Raw genomic sequence first — 23157 nt, 5'->3', positions numbered from 1 at the left:
TAGGATCTGGTCTTTCCGTTCCTAGGTACAGACGCTGAATGAACAGGATTGGGAACGGGCCCAACAGGCGAGTGTCTTAGCGAACGTAGCGCAAGCGTTTGAGAGCGACGTCGATGTGTCTGACGGTGAGGATGACAGAGATACTATTTTCAGCTCCGTGGATCTCCTGTCGCCCAGCGGGCAGGCCGATGCCCAGACGTTAGCCATGATGCTTCAGGAGCAGCTGGATGCCATCAACAAAGAGATCAGGTGTATTTTGATTTGTGTCTTTTCAGAATACGGGGTGGGGGCAGGGGGGAGGACGGGGCGTATTTCTGTTGACATTAAGCAGGTCTGAAGTCTGAGCCCTTCTTCGATTGCCCATGTCTTTGTGATAACCCAAGGGGACTCTTGGAGTTTTCTCTTAGTTTATAAAGTTTAATGAAATGGAGAAGCCAGCCTTGCAGTTCAGGTCTGACCACTGCTCCCTCCTGCTTGACTGTGTGACCCAGAGGCAAGTCATTGTGCCTCTTCTGGCTGTGGCTGCCAGTCTGAGAATAGAAATTGAGGAGAGGAGGTTTCCTTAGACCAGTGAAATGTTAGGGCCCAGCCAATTAAACTAATTATTGCCTTCCTGCTTTGTTCCTGGTCAGTAGGACTGAGTGTTGGGGGGCTTTAAACAAGGTGTGAGTCGTTGTGACTATCTTCAGGGGGCTCTTGGGCCCCAGGAGTCATGAGATCACGCCTGTTGCCGGGCTGGGTGAGCCTGATGGCACATACATGAGAGCTCAGAAAAGGGAGCATACCTACTCCCAGGCCAGGCTTCATGTAGAGACCAGGGCCTTAGGTTGCACCCAGCTTGATGGGGAGGCCTTGGAACGATAGGAGCAAAGGGCGGATACCTATGCCAGAGAGCTCTGTGTGAAGTGGGAGAATGGAGGGGCGGGATCAGTGGGGGAAGGACCACAAGAAGCCTCGTCCTTCTCACTCACTCATTTGTCATACTAAGAATTGAGAAAAATCCCTCTAGCCTTTGGAGACTGAGCCCAAGACTGCCTCAGGGTTCCATTCGCTCTGCTTTCCTTATTGTATGGGGGGCCTCCCAGTGACCGTGCAGGACGAAACCCAAGGTGTTTGCATGTAAGAGGCTTATTGTAGAACTAGCTGTTGGTGACTGGGGCAGAGACTGACCCTGGTCTGGGTCTTACTAACTATTCCCAAGACAATGAAGCAGGGGCTGCCCTCTGTTCTAGCAAAACACACCGTGGCAGTATATGCAGCGTCTGTATGGACAGCTTGAGGGTAAGGGTGCTTTCTCTCCAGATCAGACCCCATTAAGCCCCAAAGTGCTAACGAGCCCTTTTGTTTTAGACTGATCCAAGAAGAGAAAGAAAACACAGAGCAGCGGGCAGAGGAAATTGAGAGCCGTGTGGGTAGCGGGAGTCTGGACAACCTTGGGCGGTTCCGGTCCCTGAGCTCCCTTCCCCCACATCCGGGCTCCTGCCTCTCGGGGTCCTCTCCTCCAGGGAGTGGCCGCTCCACCCCACGGCGACTCCCCCACAGCCCTGCCCGGGAGGTGGACAGGCTGGGGATCATGACTCTGGTAAGTCTTTGCCCTTTTCTCTCCCCATTCTTTGTACATTTCTCTGTCTGGTCCCTGAAGAGCTTCTGGGGTTCCCTGTCCCCTCACACCCTTGTTACTTGTGTAGAATTGTCTTTGCCAGCAAGCACACCAAAAAACTGGGTGAACTGAAACTGATTTTGTATTTGGTTTAGTCAGTCTGCAAACCGCTGAAGTATCTTATGCAACGTTCTTTTTCTTTGATGCTATGCAAGGTCAGAGGGGGCACGGCCTGTTTCATGGGCAGCGCTACTACAGAAAGTGCAGATATCGTAAATGCACCACGTCAGGATTTGCATTGTGTCCCAGCCAACTTTGCAATGTGGTCAAGAGATAGATTAATGAAGATGAGGGATGCAGAAAGTGTAGACAGTGACGGGAGAGAGTTCTTCTGAAGAGATTTCAAGCAGTTCTGCAACGGCTAACGCATCTCTTTGACACTCACTGAATTCCACGTGTAGACTGCTGACCCTCATGTATGTGCCAAGCTGCTTTCAGAAAGCAGCAGCGGTGCTTGCCGATTCCCAAGGAGCCGTGACTGCCTTGGTGTCAGGAGCTCTGAGCCCCCAGGCAGAGGGAGGGCCATGTCCTGCTGGGTGCTGCTCAGGGCCCGTGGAAGGTCCTGGACAGCAGCAGGCGTCTGAGGAGCACCTCGAATCCAGGCCTTCCTGCCTCCCAGGAGCTGTCTAGCCACTCCGACATGCTGCCTGCCTTGGAGAAAGCACGATGAGGGAAGGGTTAACCCCCCCAGCTTTTAGATGTGTGCCTAGTGCTGCTCTGATTTCCACAGTGCTAAGATGCTGGATTCCTAAAACTGGTGACAGATACCACCAAATGTCTCATCAGGGTTCTTGTTTTACTGTTGAATGTGGGGTCACCACTCCTGTTAGCCCTCTGTCACCATCTTCTGCCCTTCCTTTCATTCCATTCTTTTGACTTCTAACAGTTTTATTACTAGTTAGTTCATCTTGTTTTTTCCACATGTTGTTAGCCAGCATAACGTTTTCTCTGTGTTACTGAATTGGGTGTGCCTTGCTCTATTGACATCGGGGCCAGGGCTGTCAGTGGTGCCCTTTGGTGACTGAATCCGGCCCTGCCTTTGCCCTCCCCGTTACTGGTGGAAGCTCAGGGTTGTTGCCCTGTCCTCTTTGGGGGTTCTGGCTCATTACTGATGCCAGCCAGAACATCTGTACGGTCAGATTGGGTGAAACTCAGTGTGCTGGCTAACAGACTCTGTACTTACTGCAATGATTGGTTTTGATTTTGTGTATTATCCTTTTTGTTTTATTATTTTAGCCATCTCCAGATTCATTTTTAATCCAGACCTCAGTTCCCCATCAGTCTGTAACTTATTCATCTACCTCCCCTCCCAGTTCCACCCCATCCTATAATGAGGCTTCACAGCACTCTCAGGTAAAGCACGATAGATATTTTGGGGGTGAAATTGTGTGTCTGTATTAGACTCTGAGTATGTGAGTGAATGTTTTTTCCCCTGTTGGTCTTTCTTTTCATTGTTTTGGTCAGCTTCGACAACGGTGAATATTCAGATTTATTTCTTGTTACGTTCTCATTCTGTCTTACATAACATGACCAAAGTATCTTCCTTCCTCATTTTCTTCCCTGTACGGTTTTATGAAATGCAGCAGGTAAAAAGGGATCCACGCACCAGCTTCTTTTGCAGGTCTTGCTCTTTTGGACCCACAGAGACACTTTTCTTTCAGCAAATCTGTTAAACTGCCTTCTGCTGAAATGTGAAAGTGGACTGGATTGTACAGTTATGTATTAAGAACCACTGGATGATCAGCCAAAAGTGCTCCACCCTTCGAGGATGCTTGTGGCTACCCAGTGTTAATAGATGATGAGAATTTGGTATTGGAATGAGTTTTTGCAGGGAAGCAGGTGGGTCGTGTTAAAGCGGGAGACTTTCTGGGCCCTGGGTTCCATTACAGCAAGTTCTCAGAACTGTCAGAGAATTCCTTTGTTTTACTGGAATCTTTTTGATTTTATTAATTTTGATTCCATAAATTTGATTCCATTAGTAAAAGTAAACGGAACACTGACCAGTGTTCAGATTTGTAATTGGAGTGGAATCGAAGGTTGTTTCAGAGCATTACTGTGCTGTGCTGAGCTTTGGTCATTGCTAACATTTAGGAGTTATATAATATATTACCTGAAACTGTGTGGTCCTTGACAAATGGCTTTTTCTTCTTCCTCTCCCTCCTTCCCCCATTCCTCCTTAATGTGTTCACCTGCCTGATGCTTTTATTTTCAACTGCAGAGTTTACAATAAAACTGGTCTCTCTGAATTTCTTTTCTTTGCATGCATCTTTCAGCCTAGTGATTTAAGGAAACATCGTAGAAAGGTAAATGATTTAGCAACTTCATCTGACTTTGTGCTTTTCTGTAAACTGTTGAAAACCTCTGGTGTTGCACAGTACCCCATTGATCTTCAGGGTTGAGCTCTGGGTAGGACAGGTCATTGCCACGATGATACTGAGTCTTGCACCACTAGGATAATTTTAATGTGTCAGAAATAAACTTTAACTTCTTTTCCTTTGGAGATCTGACAGTGCAGAATAATCTCCCCTCTCCTTGCTCCATCCCCTCTCCCCTTAGGTGCTCTAGAGATTTGCTTAAAGTAGGCTGCCGTCTTTTATACAATATTAAATGGAAGTCTTAGTTGTTGACTTTTAAGCCGTATAATTTTAAGAGTCATTTAATCCAACAGCCCACCAGTTCTGTGATTCCCTTTATAACAAGGGATCTTTACCTTTTTTGTGTCTTGGACCCCTTTGGCGGGCTGGTTTAGCCTCTGGATTTCCCAGAATAACATTTTTAAATAATGAAACATATGCTAGATTTCGTTTAGGGGAAATGGATGTGTGTAGATATATACACATATACACATACACACACTTTGCATGGTACCTGATGTTGGTATCTGTTACCAATAACAGTGGTAATATAGTTAATGGTATCCTGGGTGTGTGTGTGTGTGTGTGCGCGTGTGTGTGCGCTTGCGCACAAGCATGCATGGGCTTGGGTGCACACATTCATGGACCTCTTGAAATCTATCCACAGAGTCCGGGTTGAGAAATTCTTTTTTAAAGCATTCCAGAGGGATGGTTTGTCCAGCCCTCCTTGGTCCTAGTGACAGTGGGCAGCTTCCTGCTTTGAGGAGCAGGAGCCTGGACATTTTGGAGCAGTTCTAACCTGTTCCACATAGGTAACTCTTGCTGGGTCTGAGCTGTGTCCCTGGGACTTGTGCTCTCACTGGCCCTGTTCTGGCCCTTCTTTCCCGGGACCACCTCTCAAAGTTGGACATTTGCAAAGATGGTCTTTGGTTCTTTCTGCTTAATGGCCACTACCCCTCTCCCAGCTCATGTAGTGCCCTCTTCTCCAGGGAAAATTTCACAGTCTCCCATTTCAGAAGCCACTCATGGTACGTACTTGGTTGTATCCCTCCTGCAAAGTAGCGCCCCAGGTGTGAACGGAGGCAGCCAAAGATGACGTTAACTGCGGTGCCACAAGGTGACTCATTTACCTTCCCAGGCACTTGGAATAGATGCATGATAGATTGATGGGAACCCATATTACACTGGGTTCTTTTCACTTCTATGTCTAGAATTGTTTTTTAAGTAAACGATTTTTGCATTTATGTCTGTTAAAATTCATTAATTGGTTTCACCCTATTGAGATGATATGAGTAATTAGTAAAGAAATCAGAACAGAATTAAAGATTAGCCCCAGAGCCTTTAACGCCTAGGATTTTTTTTTAGTTGTAGCTTCAAAGAGCTTTACCCTACTTGCGCTAAACCCCAACAAATTAGACTCAGTCATTGTGCTGTTCGTCAGTTTTAGGTGGTGACGCTGATAATTCAAAAAGCACCTAAGTGCTTACTATGTGCTGGGCACATTAGAAAGTCAGTTTGATAGGGGCGTTTTCCGTGGCTGCTCATTGGAAGCAATCTGACCTGGTCTTCATATATACCTGTGTTCATATTTCCTTGTGCATGCATAAACAAAGAATGTTCATATAGCTTAATGGATTGCTAGCAGCCTAAAGGAGTTTCTTCCCCCCCTGCAGCCCTTGGCCCCCTGCCCCCTCAATCAGGAAGTACTACCAATTCAATGGCGAAACTGGTCTATGCCAGATCTATGCCAGGTTGAATAAAAGTATTTTTAAAAGCATTTCAAAATGCTTAAATTTACATGTTATATCATTTATTTTAGTATTATCTGCTTTAATAGATTTCATTGGTTTGCTAAAGACAAAGTCCAACTGAATCATTGATCAAAGTTATTTGGTAATATCACATTTTCCTAGAAAAACTGCTAATTTACCACAGACCCACCCACCCATCTCACCCCTTTCCCAACTCATTTGAAAAATTACTAGCTATGGCAAAGTGCGTGAACTTCTTGTCTGTTCCTTCTAATCTTTGAGTTATGGCATGTAGAAAAGGCTGTGGCTTATGTCTAAGCATCATTTAAATCTCAGGAAGCCATTCATGACCCTTTCCTAGGGATCGGAGAATCCTTGAGCTTGCAGGCCACTTGGGGAATGTTGAGCACCCAGTGGTGCAGGACAGTTAATGGAAGGGACAGAAGTCCCAGGTTGTGATTTCCCTTGGCACAGCCCTTACCTCACGGAGCAGCTTCCTCATCTGTGTGATGTAGACAGTCATACCCAGGACCAGAGGAGAAGCCTGAAAATGACAACCCCGAATAAACATCCCCGCTTATTGTTATTCTACAAGCTGACGTCTCCGAGGCCCTGTCCAAGGTCGTCCCAGAGCTGGCAGGGGGCAGTGACTCCCCGTCCAGGGGTCTTTCCCCTTGGTTCCGCTGCTTCTCCTGCCATAGCCGTTTTCACTGAATTGGAATTAGCTGTAGCCAGGGTTTGACTCTGCTCAGAGCAAATAGCATAATGGGGGGAGGGCTTCAGGTTTTAGATTCAGAATTGAAGATATATAAATAACCTCTCACAATAGCTCTTTGATAGTTTTTTTTTTTAATCTCTCCTAGTTGCCAGCTTCGAGAGAAGAGGTACGAGATGACAAGACAACCATAAGATGTGAAACATCCCCCCCTTCTTCCCCAAGGTCCCTTCGTTTAGACAGAGTCCACAAAGGGGCTTTGCACACCGTGAGCCATGAAGACATCAGGGACATTAGGAAGTAAGTGGCCTGGCTTTTACTGGGGGACCATGGTCAGTGTGTGCGTGCCTCCGTGCCTCAGCTGGCAGGCACAAAGCCCCCCCACCTGCCCAGATTACCTCCCGCTGACTCAGGATTTTACAACAGTAAATCTGTTTGCCTTTTTTTATTATATGTGACACAGCTGAAAAGAATGCTTGTTTTACACCCTCCTTAGAAGGTTTGCTAAGTAGATGGACCCTTCTATGATCACAAGTGTTGATTTAACAAATTATTTTCACGTAGCCTTTACTATTTTCCTATGGTTCTTAACACCCATTTCCTTAAAAACTGCCAACAGACTAAGAATAAATCAAGCTGTTGTTCATAATGGCCTCTCTGTGGTTCCTGAACTCATGTCTTCTCAGAGTGGGCTGCCCCTGCCCTTGCCTCTAGACATGAGGAAAAGGCAGCTTAGGGGAAGCCACCTCTGATCCTGGCCAGCTGCCCGCCTTGTGCCCCATGGGGGAGCTTTCCCTGTAACTTGGTTTGGCTTGTTGAAGCGGATGTTCAGTTCTAAGGGCCCCAGATCTTATTCGTACAAGGTGTTATCTTGAGCAATTTTTGAAAGGTTTTGTTTTGTGCTGTGATAAGTCAGCCTTTGACGTGTGAGGAGCTGGTCAGTAATGCTGTTTGCAAATTATTATGTACGTCTCAAACTTTCAAAGGTATGAAGTCAACAAAGAGTTTTAGAGCATGTTTGTTTTGTTTTGTTTTTGGAAAAATTGTTGTTGACATGAAATCAGACTTCTAGGTTCTTGTGTACCGAAACCATTAGTTTTGTTCTGGAGGCAGTAATTAATGACCAGTCTTCTCATTCCAAAAATAACGATAAATTCTACTTACCTTCAAATCCTGTGGGTTTTACAGACCTCTTATTAAAAGACAGTTTTGTGGTGCAGTTAGTGAATAGAGTGCTAAGCTTGGAGTCACAAAGACCTGAGTTCAAATCTGGCCTGACACTAGCTGTGTGACTCTGGTCAAGTCACTTAACCTCTGCCTCAATTTTCTTAACTGCACAATGGTGATAATAACAAATACTTCCCAGGATTATTTTGAGGATCAAGTGAGATAAAGCTTAAAGCAGTACGTGAATGCCGGTGGTCGCCTGGCATCTGATCAGCACAGGGCTGTAAATCACCTACAGCAGCGCATGTCTGTAGCGCTGCTGCTGTGGGAGCGTTCTTATCTCAGCCGCTACAGCATACTTAATGCGCTCGCTACCTTTTCAAAGAGAGCTGGGAGTGCGTCTAAAAGTTTGGGAGCTCCTTTCCCTGCTCACATTTTGCATTTCCTAGGTTTTGCTTGCTGGCATTGGAAATAAATACCACATTTGTTTTATGTAATGGGGTTGGCATTTTTGTTTAAAAATGTGAAAAATAAAGGTTACGTATTTAATCTTTTAATTTCATGATACATATTTTAAGGACTACAAATATTGTTTATTTCAAGTTCCACAGGTTCACAGGATGGTCAAGTCAGCAACCCTAGCAGCAGTAACAGCAGCCAAGATTCCCTTCATAAAGCACCCAAAAAGAAGGGAATCAAGTCCTCTATTGGCCGCTTGTTTGGGAAGAAAGAAAAGGGCCGACCTGGACACACTGGCAAAGAGTCCCTGGGGCAAGGTTGGTTATTTTCCAGTAGCTGATGTAAGCCTTTGGATTGGGGAGGAAAAGCAGCTTACCTCGGTTAATTTTAATTTCTTCAAATGAGAGGGCTTGGATTTTTAAAAAAAAAAAATTATTTATTTCATTTTATTTTATTAATTTATTTTGATTTTTGAACAATCGCTTTCGTAAGCTTTTGAGTTTTAAATTTTTCTCCCCCTCCCTCTTTATCAGAGACAACCCTAAAAATATATAGAGAACTAAGTCAAATTTATAAGAATACAAGTCATTGATAAATGGTCAAAGGATAAAACAGGCAGTTCTCGGATGAAGAAATTAAAGCCATTTATAGTCATATGAAAAAATGCTGTAAATCACTATTGATTAGAGAAATGTAAATCAAAACAGCTCTGAAGTACCACATCGCACCTATCAGACTGGCTAATATGACAGAACAGGAAAATGTTAAGTGTTGGAGAAGATGTGGGAAAATTGGAATACTGATGCATTGTTGGTGGAGTTGTGAAATGATCCAACCATTTTGGAGAGTGCTTGGATTTTTAAAAGTAATTCAAGTACACAATTTATTTTGAACTTAATTTCTAACATCAATTGCTAAGTAACTTAGTAATAATGACCCATAATGTGCGGTCAGAAGGCCAGCTCTGGTTGTGGTCTGATTCACTTCTGGACAGTCAAAAGCTCAGTGAGTCTTGAGTTGGAAGGACTCTCAGAAGTTTTGTTATACAACATGTTCTTGTATAAAAGCCCCCTCTAGAGCCATCCCAGCGTGTGATTGTGGAACCTTGACTTGAAGACCGTTAGTGGGGAAGAGACCCCGCTACCCCCCCACTTGCTTTGGGAAGGCTTCTCGAGCCACCTCCTGCTTTCTGGTGATTTCCATCCAGTGCCCGCAGCCCTGAACACTCTCCTGAGTTTGACAGAAGGCATCTAGTCACTCACTCTTGCACAAGAGTTCAGATCATTCACTTTGAATGTTGGAAATCAGCTGTCAAGTCCATCCTAAGTCTTCCTTTCTCCAGGCTCCCTGCCCTTCCCCATTCCTTTCAGTGATAGCATCAAGTGTGCTCATGAGACCCGTCCTCCAAACTGGGTCTCTTTCTCTAGACGTTCGGTGCCCTTCCTCAGGTGCCGTGCCGGGGTCTGACTTGAGCAGAGAACCGCTGGACAGCCTCCTGTCCTGGGTGCCTCTGTGCCACGTGACACTCATCCCACACATGGAGATTTCAGCCCATTAGAACCCCCAGATCCTTTTCAGAGGAGCTGCTGCCTGGCCATGCCTCCCTTGTACTGTACAGTGGAAATTGGCTTTTGGAATCCATTTTTCTTGTATTTTGTCTATTCCAAGCCTACTGAGATCTTCTTTGGATGCTGACTCCGGCTAACATGTTAGATGTTTCTGCCCGATTTGGCTCATCTGCATATTTGCTAAGCCCAGATAGATCCTCGCTACCCTCTGCTATAGTGACCTTCCAGAGGGACATCCCCTCATTGATTACTAATCTTGGGTCTGGTTATTGAACTGTTTCTGAACCTACCTCACCATACTGTCATCTAGCTTCTGTCTTATCTAAAACTAGGAATCTCTTTAATATGTTTTGGAATGTTGTGAAAAATCAAAATTAATCTCACTAGCTAAGGTTTCTGAGGTCTCTCTCAACTGTGCAATTTCTTCTGCAGGCCCTAGGAGCCTGTGAGCTTTTCAGGTCATCCCTGGATGGACTGTGTGCTTAAACTACCTACATTTACATCATTAGGAGAGTGCACTCATAGTAGCTTCATTCTTCAGTGAAATCAGTCAAGGCTCCTTGTATCTAGTCAGTTATTGTGAAGGAGTGTGTGGGTGAGAAAAATTCTTTCCAGAGTAGTTGGTTTTTATTTACTAAAAAAATACACACTGCTTAGAGAATGATGTTTAAACTCTAGTATTTGATTTTGACATAACTAATGTTTGAAGTAGTTTCCAAGCTGGAAGCTTCTTGCCCTAGAGAACAGTGGGGGAGTGAGGTCACTTAGTTGGAAGCCAAAAATGTCCTGGCGTGTCCTTGCTGTCAGGGTGTTTGCTCCTGATCCCTGGTCAGATCTGCCCTTGGGAGTGTTTGCCAAACACCTAGTGCCATGGGGCCAGCCCCATTTTCCTTATTGCTTTTCCCTGGCTAAAGTCCATAAAACCACATAGCTACTCCAAATAATTGATTTTCTTTGTAATTCTAAGTTTTTATTTTATACGACTTGAAACGTGTTGAGGAGGGATCCCTAGACTTTGCCAGACTGCCTGGCCAAGGGATCCATGCCCCAGAGGCAGTTAACCTGTTCTAGAGGCATGTGTGAGCCTGATGGAGATGGGGCAGACTATGGTGCTGGGGCAGAAGGACCGGGTCTCATTAGCGTGTTGTAAGCCACTAGTCTGTCTCCAAAACTCAATTGTGAGTGAATTGCCTGGAGAGATCAAGTGAATCACCAGTATCCTAAAACTTAGTGCCTCTCTCTGGTGGTGCTCCCCTAATGTAGGTGTCCTCCTGCCTCTCCTGCCCTCCGCCTCCTCCCTGGAACACTGGCCTGGCAGCTTCCGTGGGCCCAGTATACAACTTGAATGAGGAAACTCCTCTTCTGCCCCTCCCCCAGTGCGCACAGGCCAGGAATAGCTGCCGGGGTGCCCGTGGTCACCTCCTGGCTAGAAAGAGGCGTCTGGCTCCTGAACAGGACGTTTATGCTCTCGTCGTCCAGTCGGTGCCATGGCACATTTCTAGATTGCTGTCCGTCATTCACCTTCTGTAGCGCTGATGGTTCGCCTCCAGCCAGCTGCAAAGCCTGGTGTGTGCGCCTGGTAGCGGGTGCTGATCTTTTTGGGGCTGATGCGACTTCTTGTCGATGTCTTTGCCATGCTGTTTTATGGTGGTCAACTCTTGGATGTTTTTCCTTTGTAGCTGGTGTGACAGACCTGGAGAGCTCCTCTCAAGATGCCTTAGGAATTAACAAATTGGGAGGCCAGGCCGAAAAGAACCGAAAACTACAGAAAAAGTGAGTTATTTGTCAACGTTTTTCTGTTCCACAGACTTCTTTCAGAGGCAATACTAGTTGTGATGAATTTATTTGTTGATTGCGCTGTTTGATGCGTCATCCGTTTTCTTAACTCCTCCTGAGAAGGAGTGACTGGCACAGACTCTTTAATGAACCACACACTGAAATTGTATTTTCTGTAAATTCTGACCTCTGTCTGCAGCAGATCTTCAAAATAAAAACCATCTCAGTGAAGTAGTCACCTCAAAACAGAAGTCCTCCACGATTATGGAGCATGGCTCTTTGGGCTTCATGTGGTAGAACCAGGGAATCTAGGTATTGGGAATGACCTTGGGGAGCCTCCCACCTGACCCAGACCCACAGAAGACTCCCCCTGTCCCAGTGCACCCAGGAAGCCAGCATCTGGCCTGTTCCTGAAACTCTCTGGTTCTCGGGGCAGCCTCTTCCATGCTGGGATCGTTCAGATAATCAGGGTGGTTTTCCTGAGACGGCCTCTCTGTGTGCTGCCCCCCAAACCCTTCAGTTACTGCTCAGTCAGCTCAGCCTACAGGCCATAGACCATCTTAGTGAACACAAGTCAGTGGGCACTTACTAAGTGCCTTCTTGTGTGCGAGAAGCAGCTGAATGCTGGGGATACAAAGAGGCTTCGAAAAGGACGGCCCCTGCTGTCATGGAGCTCACGTTGTGATGGGGATGACGGGCAGACACCTTTGAACAGCTTAGATGGGGGTGTGTGTGGGGGGGGTCATCTCAGGGAAGGCGCTTACATGACCGGGGTCTGGGAAGAGCTTCTTGGAGAAGGTGGAATGTTAGCAGAGACTTTTCGAGACGCTGCAGCGTCACTCTGTCTCCCCCCTTTTGTCCTGATTAAGCAAATTTACTTGCGATCTCAAGTACGAGATATCGTGTGTGTCCCACCTAAGTTTCATCTCCTTCGATGCAGTCCAGTGTCTCTGCCTGACTTTGCTCAGTTTTCCCCTTTTAGCTTTGACTGGGCACTTCATCCTGTCCTGATCTTGTTTAGCTCTTGACTGTTTTCTGGTGTGTGTGAAATGTCCCCTGCAGCCTCGTGTCCTGTGTTAAGTGAAGAAGCCTGCTTTTTTATGTCTGACTGGATGTGATAAATGGCCTGGAGCCAAGCAGAGGACCGTGGGTCACTCTAGGAGAGGCACAAGGGGGTGGGGGTGGGGAGCACGGAACATGTGTCCTTCTAGATCCTTAGGCACACGAAGGGCTTCTTTTTGACCTGTCGTTCCTCAGATTGTGAATCTGCTGACTTGGGCGTCATCGTGCCTTCGTCTTACCATGTTTTCCACAAAAGTTTGAAAAATTTTATCATAGACCATTCCAACGGTATTTCCTTGGTCTACTACTCAGATTACCCTTTCAGACAGAGGAAATGTGTAGCCTGACGCCACCTGTTATTAATGAAGCCATGTGCTTAGTGATCAATCAGTGCTCTTCTCCATGGCCACTGATCATCCCTGTTCAAATGTGCTCTAGCGTTTGCCAGCAGCGAGGTCAAGCTTCATTTCCTACAGTTTGCAGGTTCTTTTCTGTTTAGGGAAACTGAGGTATTTCGCGCTCTTCTCGCATTCTGTGGTTAGCACTCTCTTTTCCTCTTCAAGGCCAGTCTTTGTCTTGTTCCCTATCATCATTCCTTCGTCTAGCTTCAGGAGGGAAAGGGAGGGAGGGAGGAAGGGAGGGAGAGACTTGGCTCTCTTGTCATGGTCATATCTTTCTGTGCTTCTGATGGGTCGGAGTGACCAAGACACACCTAGGATTTTGTACACAGTTTGTGTACTGTGTATACTTGTATTTAGGCAGCTGGGTGGTTTGGTAGATAGAGTGCTGGGCCTAGAATCAGGAACACCTGAATTCAAATCCAGACACTTCATAGCTGTTTGACCTGGGCAAGTCACTTAACCTCTGTCTGCCTTAATCCACTGGAAGAGGAAATGTCAAACTACCTCATTATCTTTGCCAAGAAAACCCCAAACGGGGCCACGAAGAGTCAGACATGATGGAAGAATGACTGAACATCAACACACTTCCATTTGATTAATGAATACATGGGTCTAGGTTTAGATCTCTACCCTGATGGAGCCTTGGGAGAGGTGGGAGACTTCTTAATGACATTCCTCTTCCACATTTTCGGCCGTTTTGTTTAAGGTGACATATTTTATAAAACTTATTTTTCATTTTATAATTTTAGATGGGGAGAATAGAATGTGAAATAATCCTAGGAACAGTGGGTACTGTTTCAGTTGTGTAGTTTACCTCGGTTTTAATTAAAGTCACGTTATCAGTGTCGTGATTTTCTGCCATCATAGTTTGTTGGTATGAAAGTGAGGTTTGGGGTGAGTACTGGTTAGAGTCACCAACATTAAAAGTCCAATGACAGTGACAGGATGTTCTAAAGGCTCATCCTTGAGTAACAGAGAAAAGTCTGGGATGTTTAGTGGAAAGGCTCACCCAGTGTCTGTGGGGAGCGAGCGCTGAATCTTTCCTCCATCTTTTCTCCTTTGTCTTTGACCTCTTTAAATACCAGTGTGGAAAAGTTAAAAATAGATGAGCTTGATAGGACAGAGGAGACTGATAAACTGGAAAATAAAATTGAGCCTGCTTCTGAAACAGAAGAGGTGCTTTGCCATCTGAGAGATAACCTGCTTACCCGGGAATGGAAAACAAGATTGAAAGCCTATGGTCCCGGGGGTGTGTCTTTGGTTACGATATCAGTGAGTCAGAGAGTGCTAAGAAAATGGAGAAGCCACACACAGAACATTTAATACAAAACCGGACTTAATAAAAATGAGTAGCCTGTAGCCCGTGAGCAAAACCATTTCTGGTGATATCTGGAAGCCCCAGAGATGAGCAGTATTGGGGGGCAGGGGGGTATTCATTTGCAGGGTTGGTTGTCTTTCGCTGTCTCTGTGGCCATTGAGAAGCGCTGACCCCGAGGTGAAAGGAATGACTCTAGATCGTTTGCACCCAGTCCTCTGCTTCCTCCCCACCCCGTGGCATTTCTTCCTACATTAATCTTCCATGAATCCTCTGAACGTTGCCCTGACCCCGACCGAGCTCTGTTCTGTGGTGTCAGTTGCCTGCAGTAGTTCTCCACTGTGGGTAAAGGGGTATTGGGGGGGATGAGGCGGGGAGAGAGGGGAGGATGGAGAAAGGCCCATCAAGCTCCTTCCTATCCCTAGGGCCACCCACAGAGTGTAAGTGAGGTGCGCCTGGCAAAGGTTTTCCTACCTCTGGGATAGATTCTGCAGCACCAGTGTAACTTTCATTTCTCCTGGAGTGTGACTTCTGAGTCATTCCCAGGAGATATCTAAGAATGAGAAAGAAATTTATCTTTGAAGATGATTGATCCATCAAATAGAAAATGAGTTGTAAAGAGTCTAAAATTCGGTTAAAGACAGAAGTGCAGAGCTGTTGGAGAGTGACTGAAAGGAGGCTTGCTTTACTGGATCCTGCCACTGGGAGAATCGATCTCGATGGCATCTGCATCCCAGCGGCACCCTCTGGCTGCCTATTCCTCCCTTCACTTGTTTGACAGGAATAGGCCCTTTCTTGACCAGGGCTGAGCCTTACTTGGTTTTTTCCCCAAGGTGTAATGGGTGCTTTATCGGGATTAACGCTTAACAGCTGACTTTAGGAAAAGACTGAAATTATTTTGGACAGTTTGGGTGATTTTTGTAGGATTTGCATATTCGCATGAGCTTTTGGAGGGGATAGGTGGCCTGAGTTTTCTTATAGATATCAAATAAAGTATAAGAATATTTTGATTAGCTTTGATGTAGCAATATATATTTCTGTCAAAGTAAGTGAGAATTTCTAGAGAAATGATCCCCAAAGTCAGGGCTGGAGCATGACTCTGAACTCCAGGGGGTATTTGTGCAGCCATACCCAGAGCTAGGAGATGGCCTGGTTCCTGGCTTCCCTCTAGCCCTTCCTCAGCACGGCCACCCCTGTCCTTTCACCCATTATTTCCTAATGCTCCCCTACTGTGCTCCCTCCACCCCTTTGGCAAACTCCCAGCCTCTGCTGTACAACAGGGTCTTAGAATCTCACCTTGATCACCGCACAAGCTGCCACGGGTACCACTTGATGACCCACATCCCTTGTCCCTACCTCCAGGAGCCCCTCAGAACACCCCTGTGTTTATGGCAGCTGTTGCCTGGAGTTCTTGGAGCCAATAACCAGGGAACAAGACACGTCCTAGTGCCCTCACCCAGTCTCCAGCCCGTGGAAGGGTTGGGGGTTGTCCCACGGATGTCATTCCATTCTCTTTACCACTCATGAACCTCGCCCATTTTCTGTCAGGGATGCCGTTATCATCCTCATCTTCATCCTCGTCTCTCCAGCCCTTCAGGTTCCCATCCTCAGCTGTTTGCTTTCACTTGTCCAACATATCCAGATGGCTGAGGTGTCTGGCTTCCATGTCTGTTCCTTTTTTTTTTTTTAATTTTTTAGGATTATGGTTTTTTATTTATCTATTTTTTTTTGCTTTTTTATTGATTTATTTTGCTTTATCAACAATCACTTCCATAAGCTTTTGAGTTTTAAATTTTTCTCCCCCTCCTTCCCCACTTTGCTCCCCAAGACGGCATGCAGTCTGATATAGGCTATACATATATATTGCTATTAAACATATTTTCACATTAGTGATGTTGTAAGAATTAGAATCAATAGGAGGAACCACCAGAAAGAAGAAACAAAACACAACAGAAGAAAAAAATATCAAATAGTGTCCTTCGATCTACATTCAAACTCCATGGTTCTTTCTTTAGATGTAGATAACATTTTCCATCATGAGGCCTTTGGAGATGTCTTAGATCCTTGTATTGCTAAGCAAGGTTAAGTCTATCAATGTTAGTAATCACACAGTGTGGCCGTTACTGTGTACAACGTTCTCCTGGTTCTGCTCACTTCACTCAGCATCACACCATACAAGTTTTTCCAGGTTTTTCTGAAGTCTGTCTGCTGATCATTTCTTTTTGTTTTGTTTTGTTTTGTTTTTTTTGGGTTGAGCAATGGGGGTTAAGTGACTTGCCCAGGGTCATACAGCTAGTAAGTGTAATGTGCCTGAGGCCAGATTTGAACTCAGGTCCTCCTGACTCCAGGGCCAGTGCTCTATCCACTGCACCACTGAGCTGCCCCCTGCTCATCATTTCTTAGAGCGCAGTAGTATTCCATTGCATTCATACACCACAACTTGTTCAGTCATTCCCCAATGGATGGGCATCCCTTCAATTGCCAATTCTTTGCCACCACAGAAAGAGCTGCTGTCAGTATTTGTGTCCATGGGATTCCCCTTCCATTCTTGACTCCATCCCTTTCTGTTCCCAGCCATCACCCTAGTCTGGGCCATTGTTCGTTTGGTACTATGGATCCCGTCAGTACAAATATGTGTATAACGTAGACACACCTATTGCTGTGTCGTGCTCGGTACACATTCACTGCTTGGGCTGCTGGATCAGTCAAGTTCATTCCTTACTGCCCTATAGAACTGACCCCTTTGAGCCTCTGAAAACCAAAGTGCCCCCCCAGAGTCTGGGGAGTCGTTGAGCTGTGGGCCAGGGACTAGAAGTAATGAGACTGGATGATCAAACTTGCCCCACCTCCTTTCCAGAAGAAATCCAAACAGACAAAAATCCCCTCTTCTCCCTGCCTCTCCCTCACCCCCTTGGTTTTCCTGCTGACAGCCAGCACGATGGTCTTAGTTAACTTGCCAGGTAATGGTTACTTTTCAGACAATGTTCAGTAAGTTGTCACCCCACTTGAGAGTTTTCTCTGCCTGGTAGGTCTCTCCCAGTGGAAATTCATAGAAGTTATTTTAGTAGCTAAAATGTACTTGAAATTGTAAGTGAAATTGTAGAAATTTACCACTTTGTATGTATTTTTTTTTAATATATCCCAGCACCTCCCACGTTAAAATACTTGTTGTTTGATTCATTGGTTATTTAAAACCTAAAATCTTTGTCTCTTGGAATGTCATGTGGAAAATGCTTCCTCTAAATTGGTGTTTTATTACACCTGTTTATACTTTTTATGCTATCCATTACAGACTGGAAAGTATCAGTGCATTTTTTCATCTGATTTTTTATGGAAAAAAACAAAAACAGATTTTTAGCACAAAATTTTCTTTTAATGATTATTACACCAGTCATCTCTCCATAACACCCTGCAACTTCATGTGACCAAGAAAAGATAGAAGTGAGGCTGCCTAACCCAGTTGTCGCCTCTCTCCTATGAAAGGAAAGAAGGTGTGTTTCCTTAGCAGATCTCTTGGGTGGAGAAATTCTATGTGGGGTTTTTCTAAAACTAAAGAGAGGTGATTAGTTGTCAAAAAGTTTCACATAATTCTCTATTATATTTTTTCAAATTGTTTTTTTGTAAGGAGAGATGTTTCAGAACTAGAATTTAGAGATTGTTTGCTATGAACCACTTAGTAGATTACATCAGAGCTGTGAGTGAAGTGATAAATGCCTGCTGGCCTGATATCTTGGAGCACTTGAAATCCAGTGTCTGCTTCGGAATGTGCCTACGAGTTCCCAGCAAAGTTAAAAAGCTCAGATATGATACAGAGGTTAGTGCAGATGTGCCGCTCCAATGTACCATCATTAGGCAAAACGGAGTAGGAAGAAGCCCCCTCACCTTCCCTGTTGTGTTGTGGGAGCCCTCCCAACAGCACACCACTGAAGGTAGACAGGGAGATGGGAAGGCTGAGCCCTTCACCTAGACGCACATGACGTGTTTATGGAATGAGTGAAATTGTTCAGAGCAACAGGAATATCTCAGAGGAGAAGTACGGTCACTGAGAATTATCGTACTGTTGAATCTGATGCGGGTAAGAGGGTCACGAGGAGAGGAAAACCTCGCTGACGCTTGGAGGGCTCTCTTTGTCTTTGCTGCACGTTCTCAGGTAGCTCTCGGCTTCCCAGGGTTTGGTGGTGGCTCATTGTAGGTCTTTTCAGGGTCCAGCTCAGCTCCTGAGCCAGTGGGTGAGTGCTACAGGAGAGGGGGAATGAATGAACGAGTGTGTGAATGAATGCGTGTGTGAAGTCTGGTTCCAGGTGGCTGACTTCTGACAGGAGCTCTTCGTCAATGTGCCGTCGACTTTATCTCGACCGCTTTCTCTGCTGGGTTCATAACGGGGATTTTCCTTCTGTTTCTCCCTGGGCCTCTAGGGTGAAATCAGGGTAAGTCTCTTGATAGGTTTTGCGTGTTGCATTTGGTGTCCTGTGTGTTCTATTTTACTTTTTAAGCACTAACAAAACCTTTTGGTTTTATTTACCAAGGAGACATTTCCAGTTTTAGCATGGAATATACACTTAAGATGACTCCATTCCCGTTGACACTTCCATGCCAGTGCAGTGTGTCATGTCTTTATTTTAACAGCATGTTGTGTATTTGTGATGTGTATATTTATTTTATAATACATTCAGATTATAAAAACCGTCTTTTTGTGATGAAACTTCTAAATCATGTTTTAAAACAAAAGGAACTGCCCTCTTATTTCCTCTCTTTCCCCCTCCCCCTCAGGTCCTCGTCTTATTCCTCATGGTTTGGAGATAGTCTTGGGTGTGGGAAGGCTCTGCCAGTGGAATCCCCACGCAGGCCGGGGCTGCCGAGCTGGACGGCCTTTGAGCTGGGGCCTGCTGACCCACCTTGGCTGTGCTGGCAGGGCCCCGCCTCCGGGGCTAGGGGTGGGCACGGAGGAGAAGGCCCTCCTCAGCGGCAGGAACTAGCATGAATGGCTGATTGATGACAAACTTACTCTTGACATGTTTTATTGAATAAACCATTTAATATAGTTAGCTTCCCAATTTAAATGGTTTGACGATAGTCTTCCATGACATTAATATACCGTGTGCTGCCCCCCGCCTCCCAGTCAGTCGTCCACTTACGTTGGTCGTGCTTGGCAGCTGCAGATGATGATGGCATCAAAGTCTGGTAAGAAACAGCTTTTCAGTTGTTCCTCCCGAGTGTTAGAACATCCTTGGTTCTCCTCTCTTAGAGCTGGTGAAGCAGCTGACTCTTGCCTCTTCTACTTGTTGATTGCTTACAGGGAAGGGGGAGGGGAGCGGGAACAAGCATTTATTAAGCACCTACTGGGTGCCAGGTCCTGTGTAAGTGCTTTACAAATATTATCTCATTCGATTCTCACAACAACCTTGGGAGGTAGGGATCGTAATTCTTCATTTTTCAGATGAGGATACTGAGGCAAACAGAAGCCCAATGACTTGTCCAGGGTGACTCAGCTAGCCAGTGTCTGAGGTCAGATTTGAACTCAGGTCTTCCTGTCTCCATGCCCGCCACTCTGTGCACTGCAGTGCCTCTTAGCTGCATATTTGTATTCATTTGTTCATTGGGATTTTAGAGTCTAAATCAGTAGTTAGGTGGCAAGGTTAAACCAATGAACTGGTAAACGGAGATCCCGAAGGCCTTTATCTCAACCTCCTCCCCATACTTCTGGCTTATATTTTCCCCTTCAACTTATGGACTTTTCTGTCTTTTGTTTAAGAGGCTCCCAGATCACTCTGGGCTAGACCTGAACAACACACAGCTCACGGCAGTACGTTGTGCAGGCCTGTTTTACTCCCTCTGCATTTTTTGCAGGCTGCCTGAAATCCTTTCGTGGGCTGAATGTTGTGTAGACCTGCTCTAAGTACTACATGTACAGGTCTTTTACATTTTAAATGTTATTTGTTTTTAATTTTATTTATTTTGAACTTAACAGCAATTAAAAATGAGCATTTTCCTATATCAAATGGAACAGAAAAAGCTCCATGTGTAGAATGAGCAATCCCTGTTATGGACAGTTAGCACTTCTTTTTAAGGGTAGAATAGACTCCACAGAGAACTTTCCAGGGTGTCCTGCCTTCAGGTGCTCCCTCTGCTGTCTTAGGTGAAGTTTGAAAAATCCTTTTGACAGCCCTCACACTCGCCTCCCTTCTTCCCATCAGCCCCCCAGTGGAAAGAAAGACAAATCTGTATGGTCCGTGTTGGCAAATGTCTGGAAATGTCTCCCCTTCTCTCCCTGGCTCTCCCTCTTCCCTCTTTCACGAATCGAGCCACTTTCGGACCTCCATGATCAAGCCCACCCTTCTTAAGTCTTCCAAAGTTTGGGGTTTTCTTTTTCTTTAGGATGTTTTTGTTATTGTATAAATTGTTCTTCTGGCTCCACGTAGTTTCCTAGATGTCAGTTAAGGTTTCTCCAGGTTTCTCTGAGCCTTCCCTTTCATCATTTCTCATGGCCCAGTAATATTCCATTAATTCTTCTACCACAATTAGTTCATTCTTTCCCAGTTTGACAGACGCCTTCTTGGTTTCCAGTTCTTTAGCATAGCAGATGGAGCTGCTGTGATAACATTTTCGTTCTTTGGTTCCTTTTCTCTCTCTTTTTTAATCTGTTTTGGCTACAGACCTAGTAGTAGCTTCTTTGGGTCACTTAGTAATTTTGGGGGTGCATTTCCAAATTGATTTCTAGGATGGCTATTTCCAAGAGTCACAGCTCTACCAACAGTGCATTATTGCCTCTCAGCCCCTCCTTTTTGACCATTTGGGTCAATCTAATGGGTGTGAGGTGGAACCACAGAGTTATTTTAATTTGTATTTCTTTAATTATTAGTGGTTTGGAGCATTTTTATGTGTCTTTTTTGTTTGTTTAGTATTTCATTTTCCCCAATTACATGTACACTTTGAGTTCCAAATTCTCTCCCTTCCTCCTTCCACACCCACCTCAATGAGAAGGCAAGTAATTTGATATAGGTCATACATGTATAATCATGCAAAACATATTTCCATATTAATCATGTTGTGAAGGAAAACATAGACAAAAAAACACTCAAGAAAAATAAAGTGTCATAAAAGCGTGCTTGGGTCTGGGGATGGACTGCATTTTTTATCGTAAATTCTTCAGAATTGTCTTGGATCATTGTATTGCTGAGAATAGCAAAGTCATTCATGGCTGTTCATCTTAAAATATTACTGTTACTTTGTACACAGTAGATGTCACTTTGCATCAGCTTCTGTAAATCATTCCAGGTTTTTCTGAGAGCATCCAGCTCATCATTTCTTCTGGTACAATAATATTTCATCACAATCACATACTACAGTTTGTTCAACTGTTTCTCAATTGATGGGCATTCCCCTCAATTTCCAGTTCTTTGTCACCAGTAAAGAGCTGCTGTAAGTATTTTTGTACATACAGGTACTTTCCCTTTATGTTTTTTACCTCTTTTTGGATACAGACCTAGTAGTGATATTGCTAGGTCAAAGGGTATGCATGGTTTTATAGCCCGTTGGGCATAGTTCCAAATTGCTCTACAGAATGGTTGAATCAGGTCACAATTCCACCAACAGTGCATTAATGTCTCATTTTTCCCACATCCCCTCCAACATCTGTCCTTTTCTTTTTCTGTCCAGTTAGCCAATCTAATAGATATGAGGTGGTAGTACCTCAGAATTGTTTTAATTTGCATTTCTCCAATCAGTGATTTTAGAGTATTTTTTCATATGGCTCTAGATAGTTTTGATTACTTCATCTGAAAACTGTTTATATCTTTTGATCATTTATCAATTGGGAATGGGTCTTATTTTTATAGATTTGACTCAGTCCGCTATATGTTTGCGAAATGAGGCCTTTATCAGAAAAACTTGCTTCTAAATTTTTTTCACAGTTATGATTTCCAACTGCATTTCCCTCCATCGTATTTCCCCCTCCGTTTATTCTATTCTCTCTCTCCTTTCACCCTGTCCCTCCTCAAAAGTGCTTTGCTTCTGACTACTGTCTCCACCAATGTTTTCCCCTCTATCAACTTCTCTAATCCCCTTCCCCTCCTAATTTCCTGTAGGGTAAGATGGATTTCTATACCCAATTAAGTGTGTATGTTGTTCCTTTTTGAGCCAGTTCTAATGAGAGTAAGGTTCACTCACTCCCTCTTACCATCTCCATCTTCCCCTCCACTGTAAAAGCTTTTTCTTGCCTCTTTTGTATGAGATAATTTGCCCCATTCTACCTTTCCCTTTCTCCTAGTGCATTACTCTCTCACCCTTTAATTTTATTTTTTTTTAGATATCATTCCTTCATATTCAACTCACACTTGTGCCTTCTGTCTCTATATACTCTTTCTAACTGCCCTAACAATGAGAAAGTTTTTATAACATTATTATGTCCCTTATGATTTCTTTCCTGTTTTGCTTTTTATGCTTCTCTTGAATCTTGTATTTGAAAGTCAGATTTTCTATTCAGCTTTGGTCTTTTCATCAAGAATACTTGAAAGTCCTCTATTTCACTGAATGTCCCCTTTATCCCCTGAAGGATTATACTCAGCTTTGCTGGATAGGTGATTCTTGGTTGTAATCCTATCTCCTTTGCCCTCTGGAATATCAATATTCCAAGCCCTTCGATTCTTTAATGTAGAAGCTGCTAAGTCTTGTGTTAGCCTGACTGTGGTTCCGTGATAATTGAGTTGTTTCTTTCTGGTTGCTTGCAGTCTTTTCCCCTTGACCTGGGAACTCTGGGATTTGGCTGTAATATTCCTGGGAGTTTTCCTTTGGGGATCTCTTTCAGGAGGTGATTGATGGATTCTCATCCTCTGGTTCTAGAACATGAGGACAGTTTTCCTTGATCATTTCTCGAACGATGATGTCTAGGCTCTTTTCTTGATCATGGCTTTCAGGTAGTCCAATAATTTTT

General features: G+C 44.6%; 1 protein-coding gene across 4 annotated transcripts in view; it reads left to right on the top strand.

The window, feature by feature from the left end:
- Nucleotides 1-23157, top strand: part of PPFIA1 (PTPRF interacting protein alpha 1) — a 102062-nt gene that overhangs the window by 61598 nt on the left and 17307 nt on the right. For 3 of the 4 annotated variants that reach the window (XM_027856333.1, XM_027856337.1, XM_027856335.1), the window contains 6 exons: nt 26-249; nt 1351-1582; nt 2897-3013; nt 6629-6780; nt 8251-8423; nt 11354-11447. In XM_027856333.1, coding sequence (XP_027712134.1) covers nt 26-249; nt 1351-1582; nt 2897-3013; nt 6629-6780; nt 8251-8423; nt 11354-11447 — 992 coding nt within the window. The remainder of the gene's footprint in view (nt 1-25; nt 250-1350; nt 1583-2896; nt 3014-6628; nt 6781-8250; nt 8424-11353; nt 11448-23157) is intronic. The other variant, XM_027856336.1, reaches the window with a different exon arrangement.

This window comes from Vombatus ursinus, unplaced genomic scaffold, assembly GCF_900497805.2.
Source record: "Vombatus ursinus unplaced genomic scaffold, bare-nosed wombat genome assembly UNPS02011369.1, whole genome shotgun sequence".
NCBI classification, from domain to species: domain Eukaryota; kingdom Metazoa; phylum Chordata; class Mammalia; order Diprotodontia; family Vombatidae; genus Vombatus; species Vombatus ursinus.
Note: the sequence above shows the minus strand (reverse complement) of the source record. Positions and strands in the feature narration are given on the sequence as shown.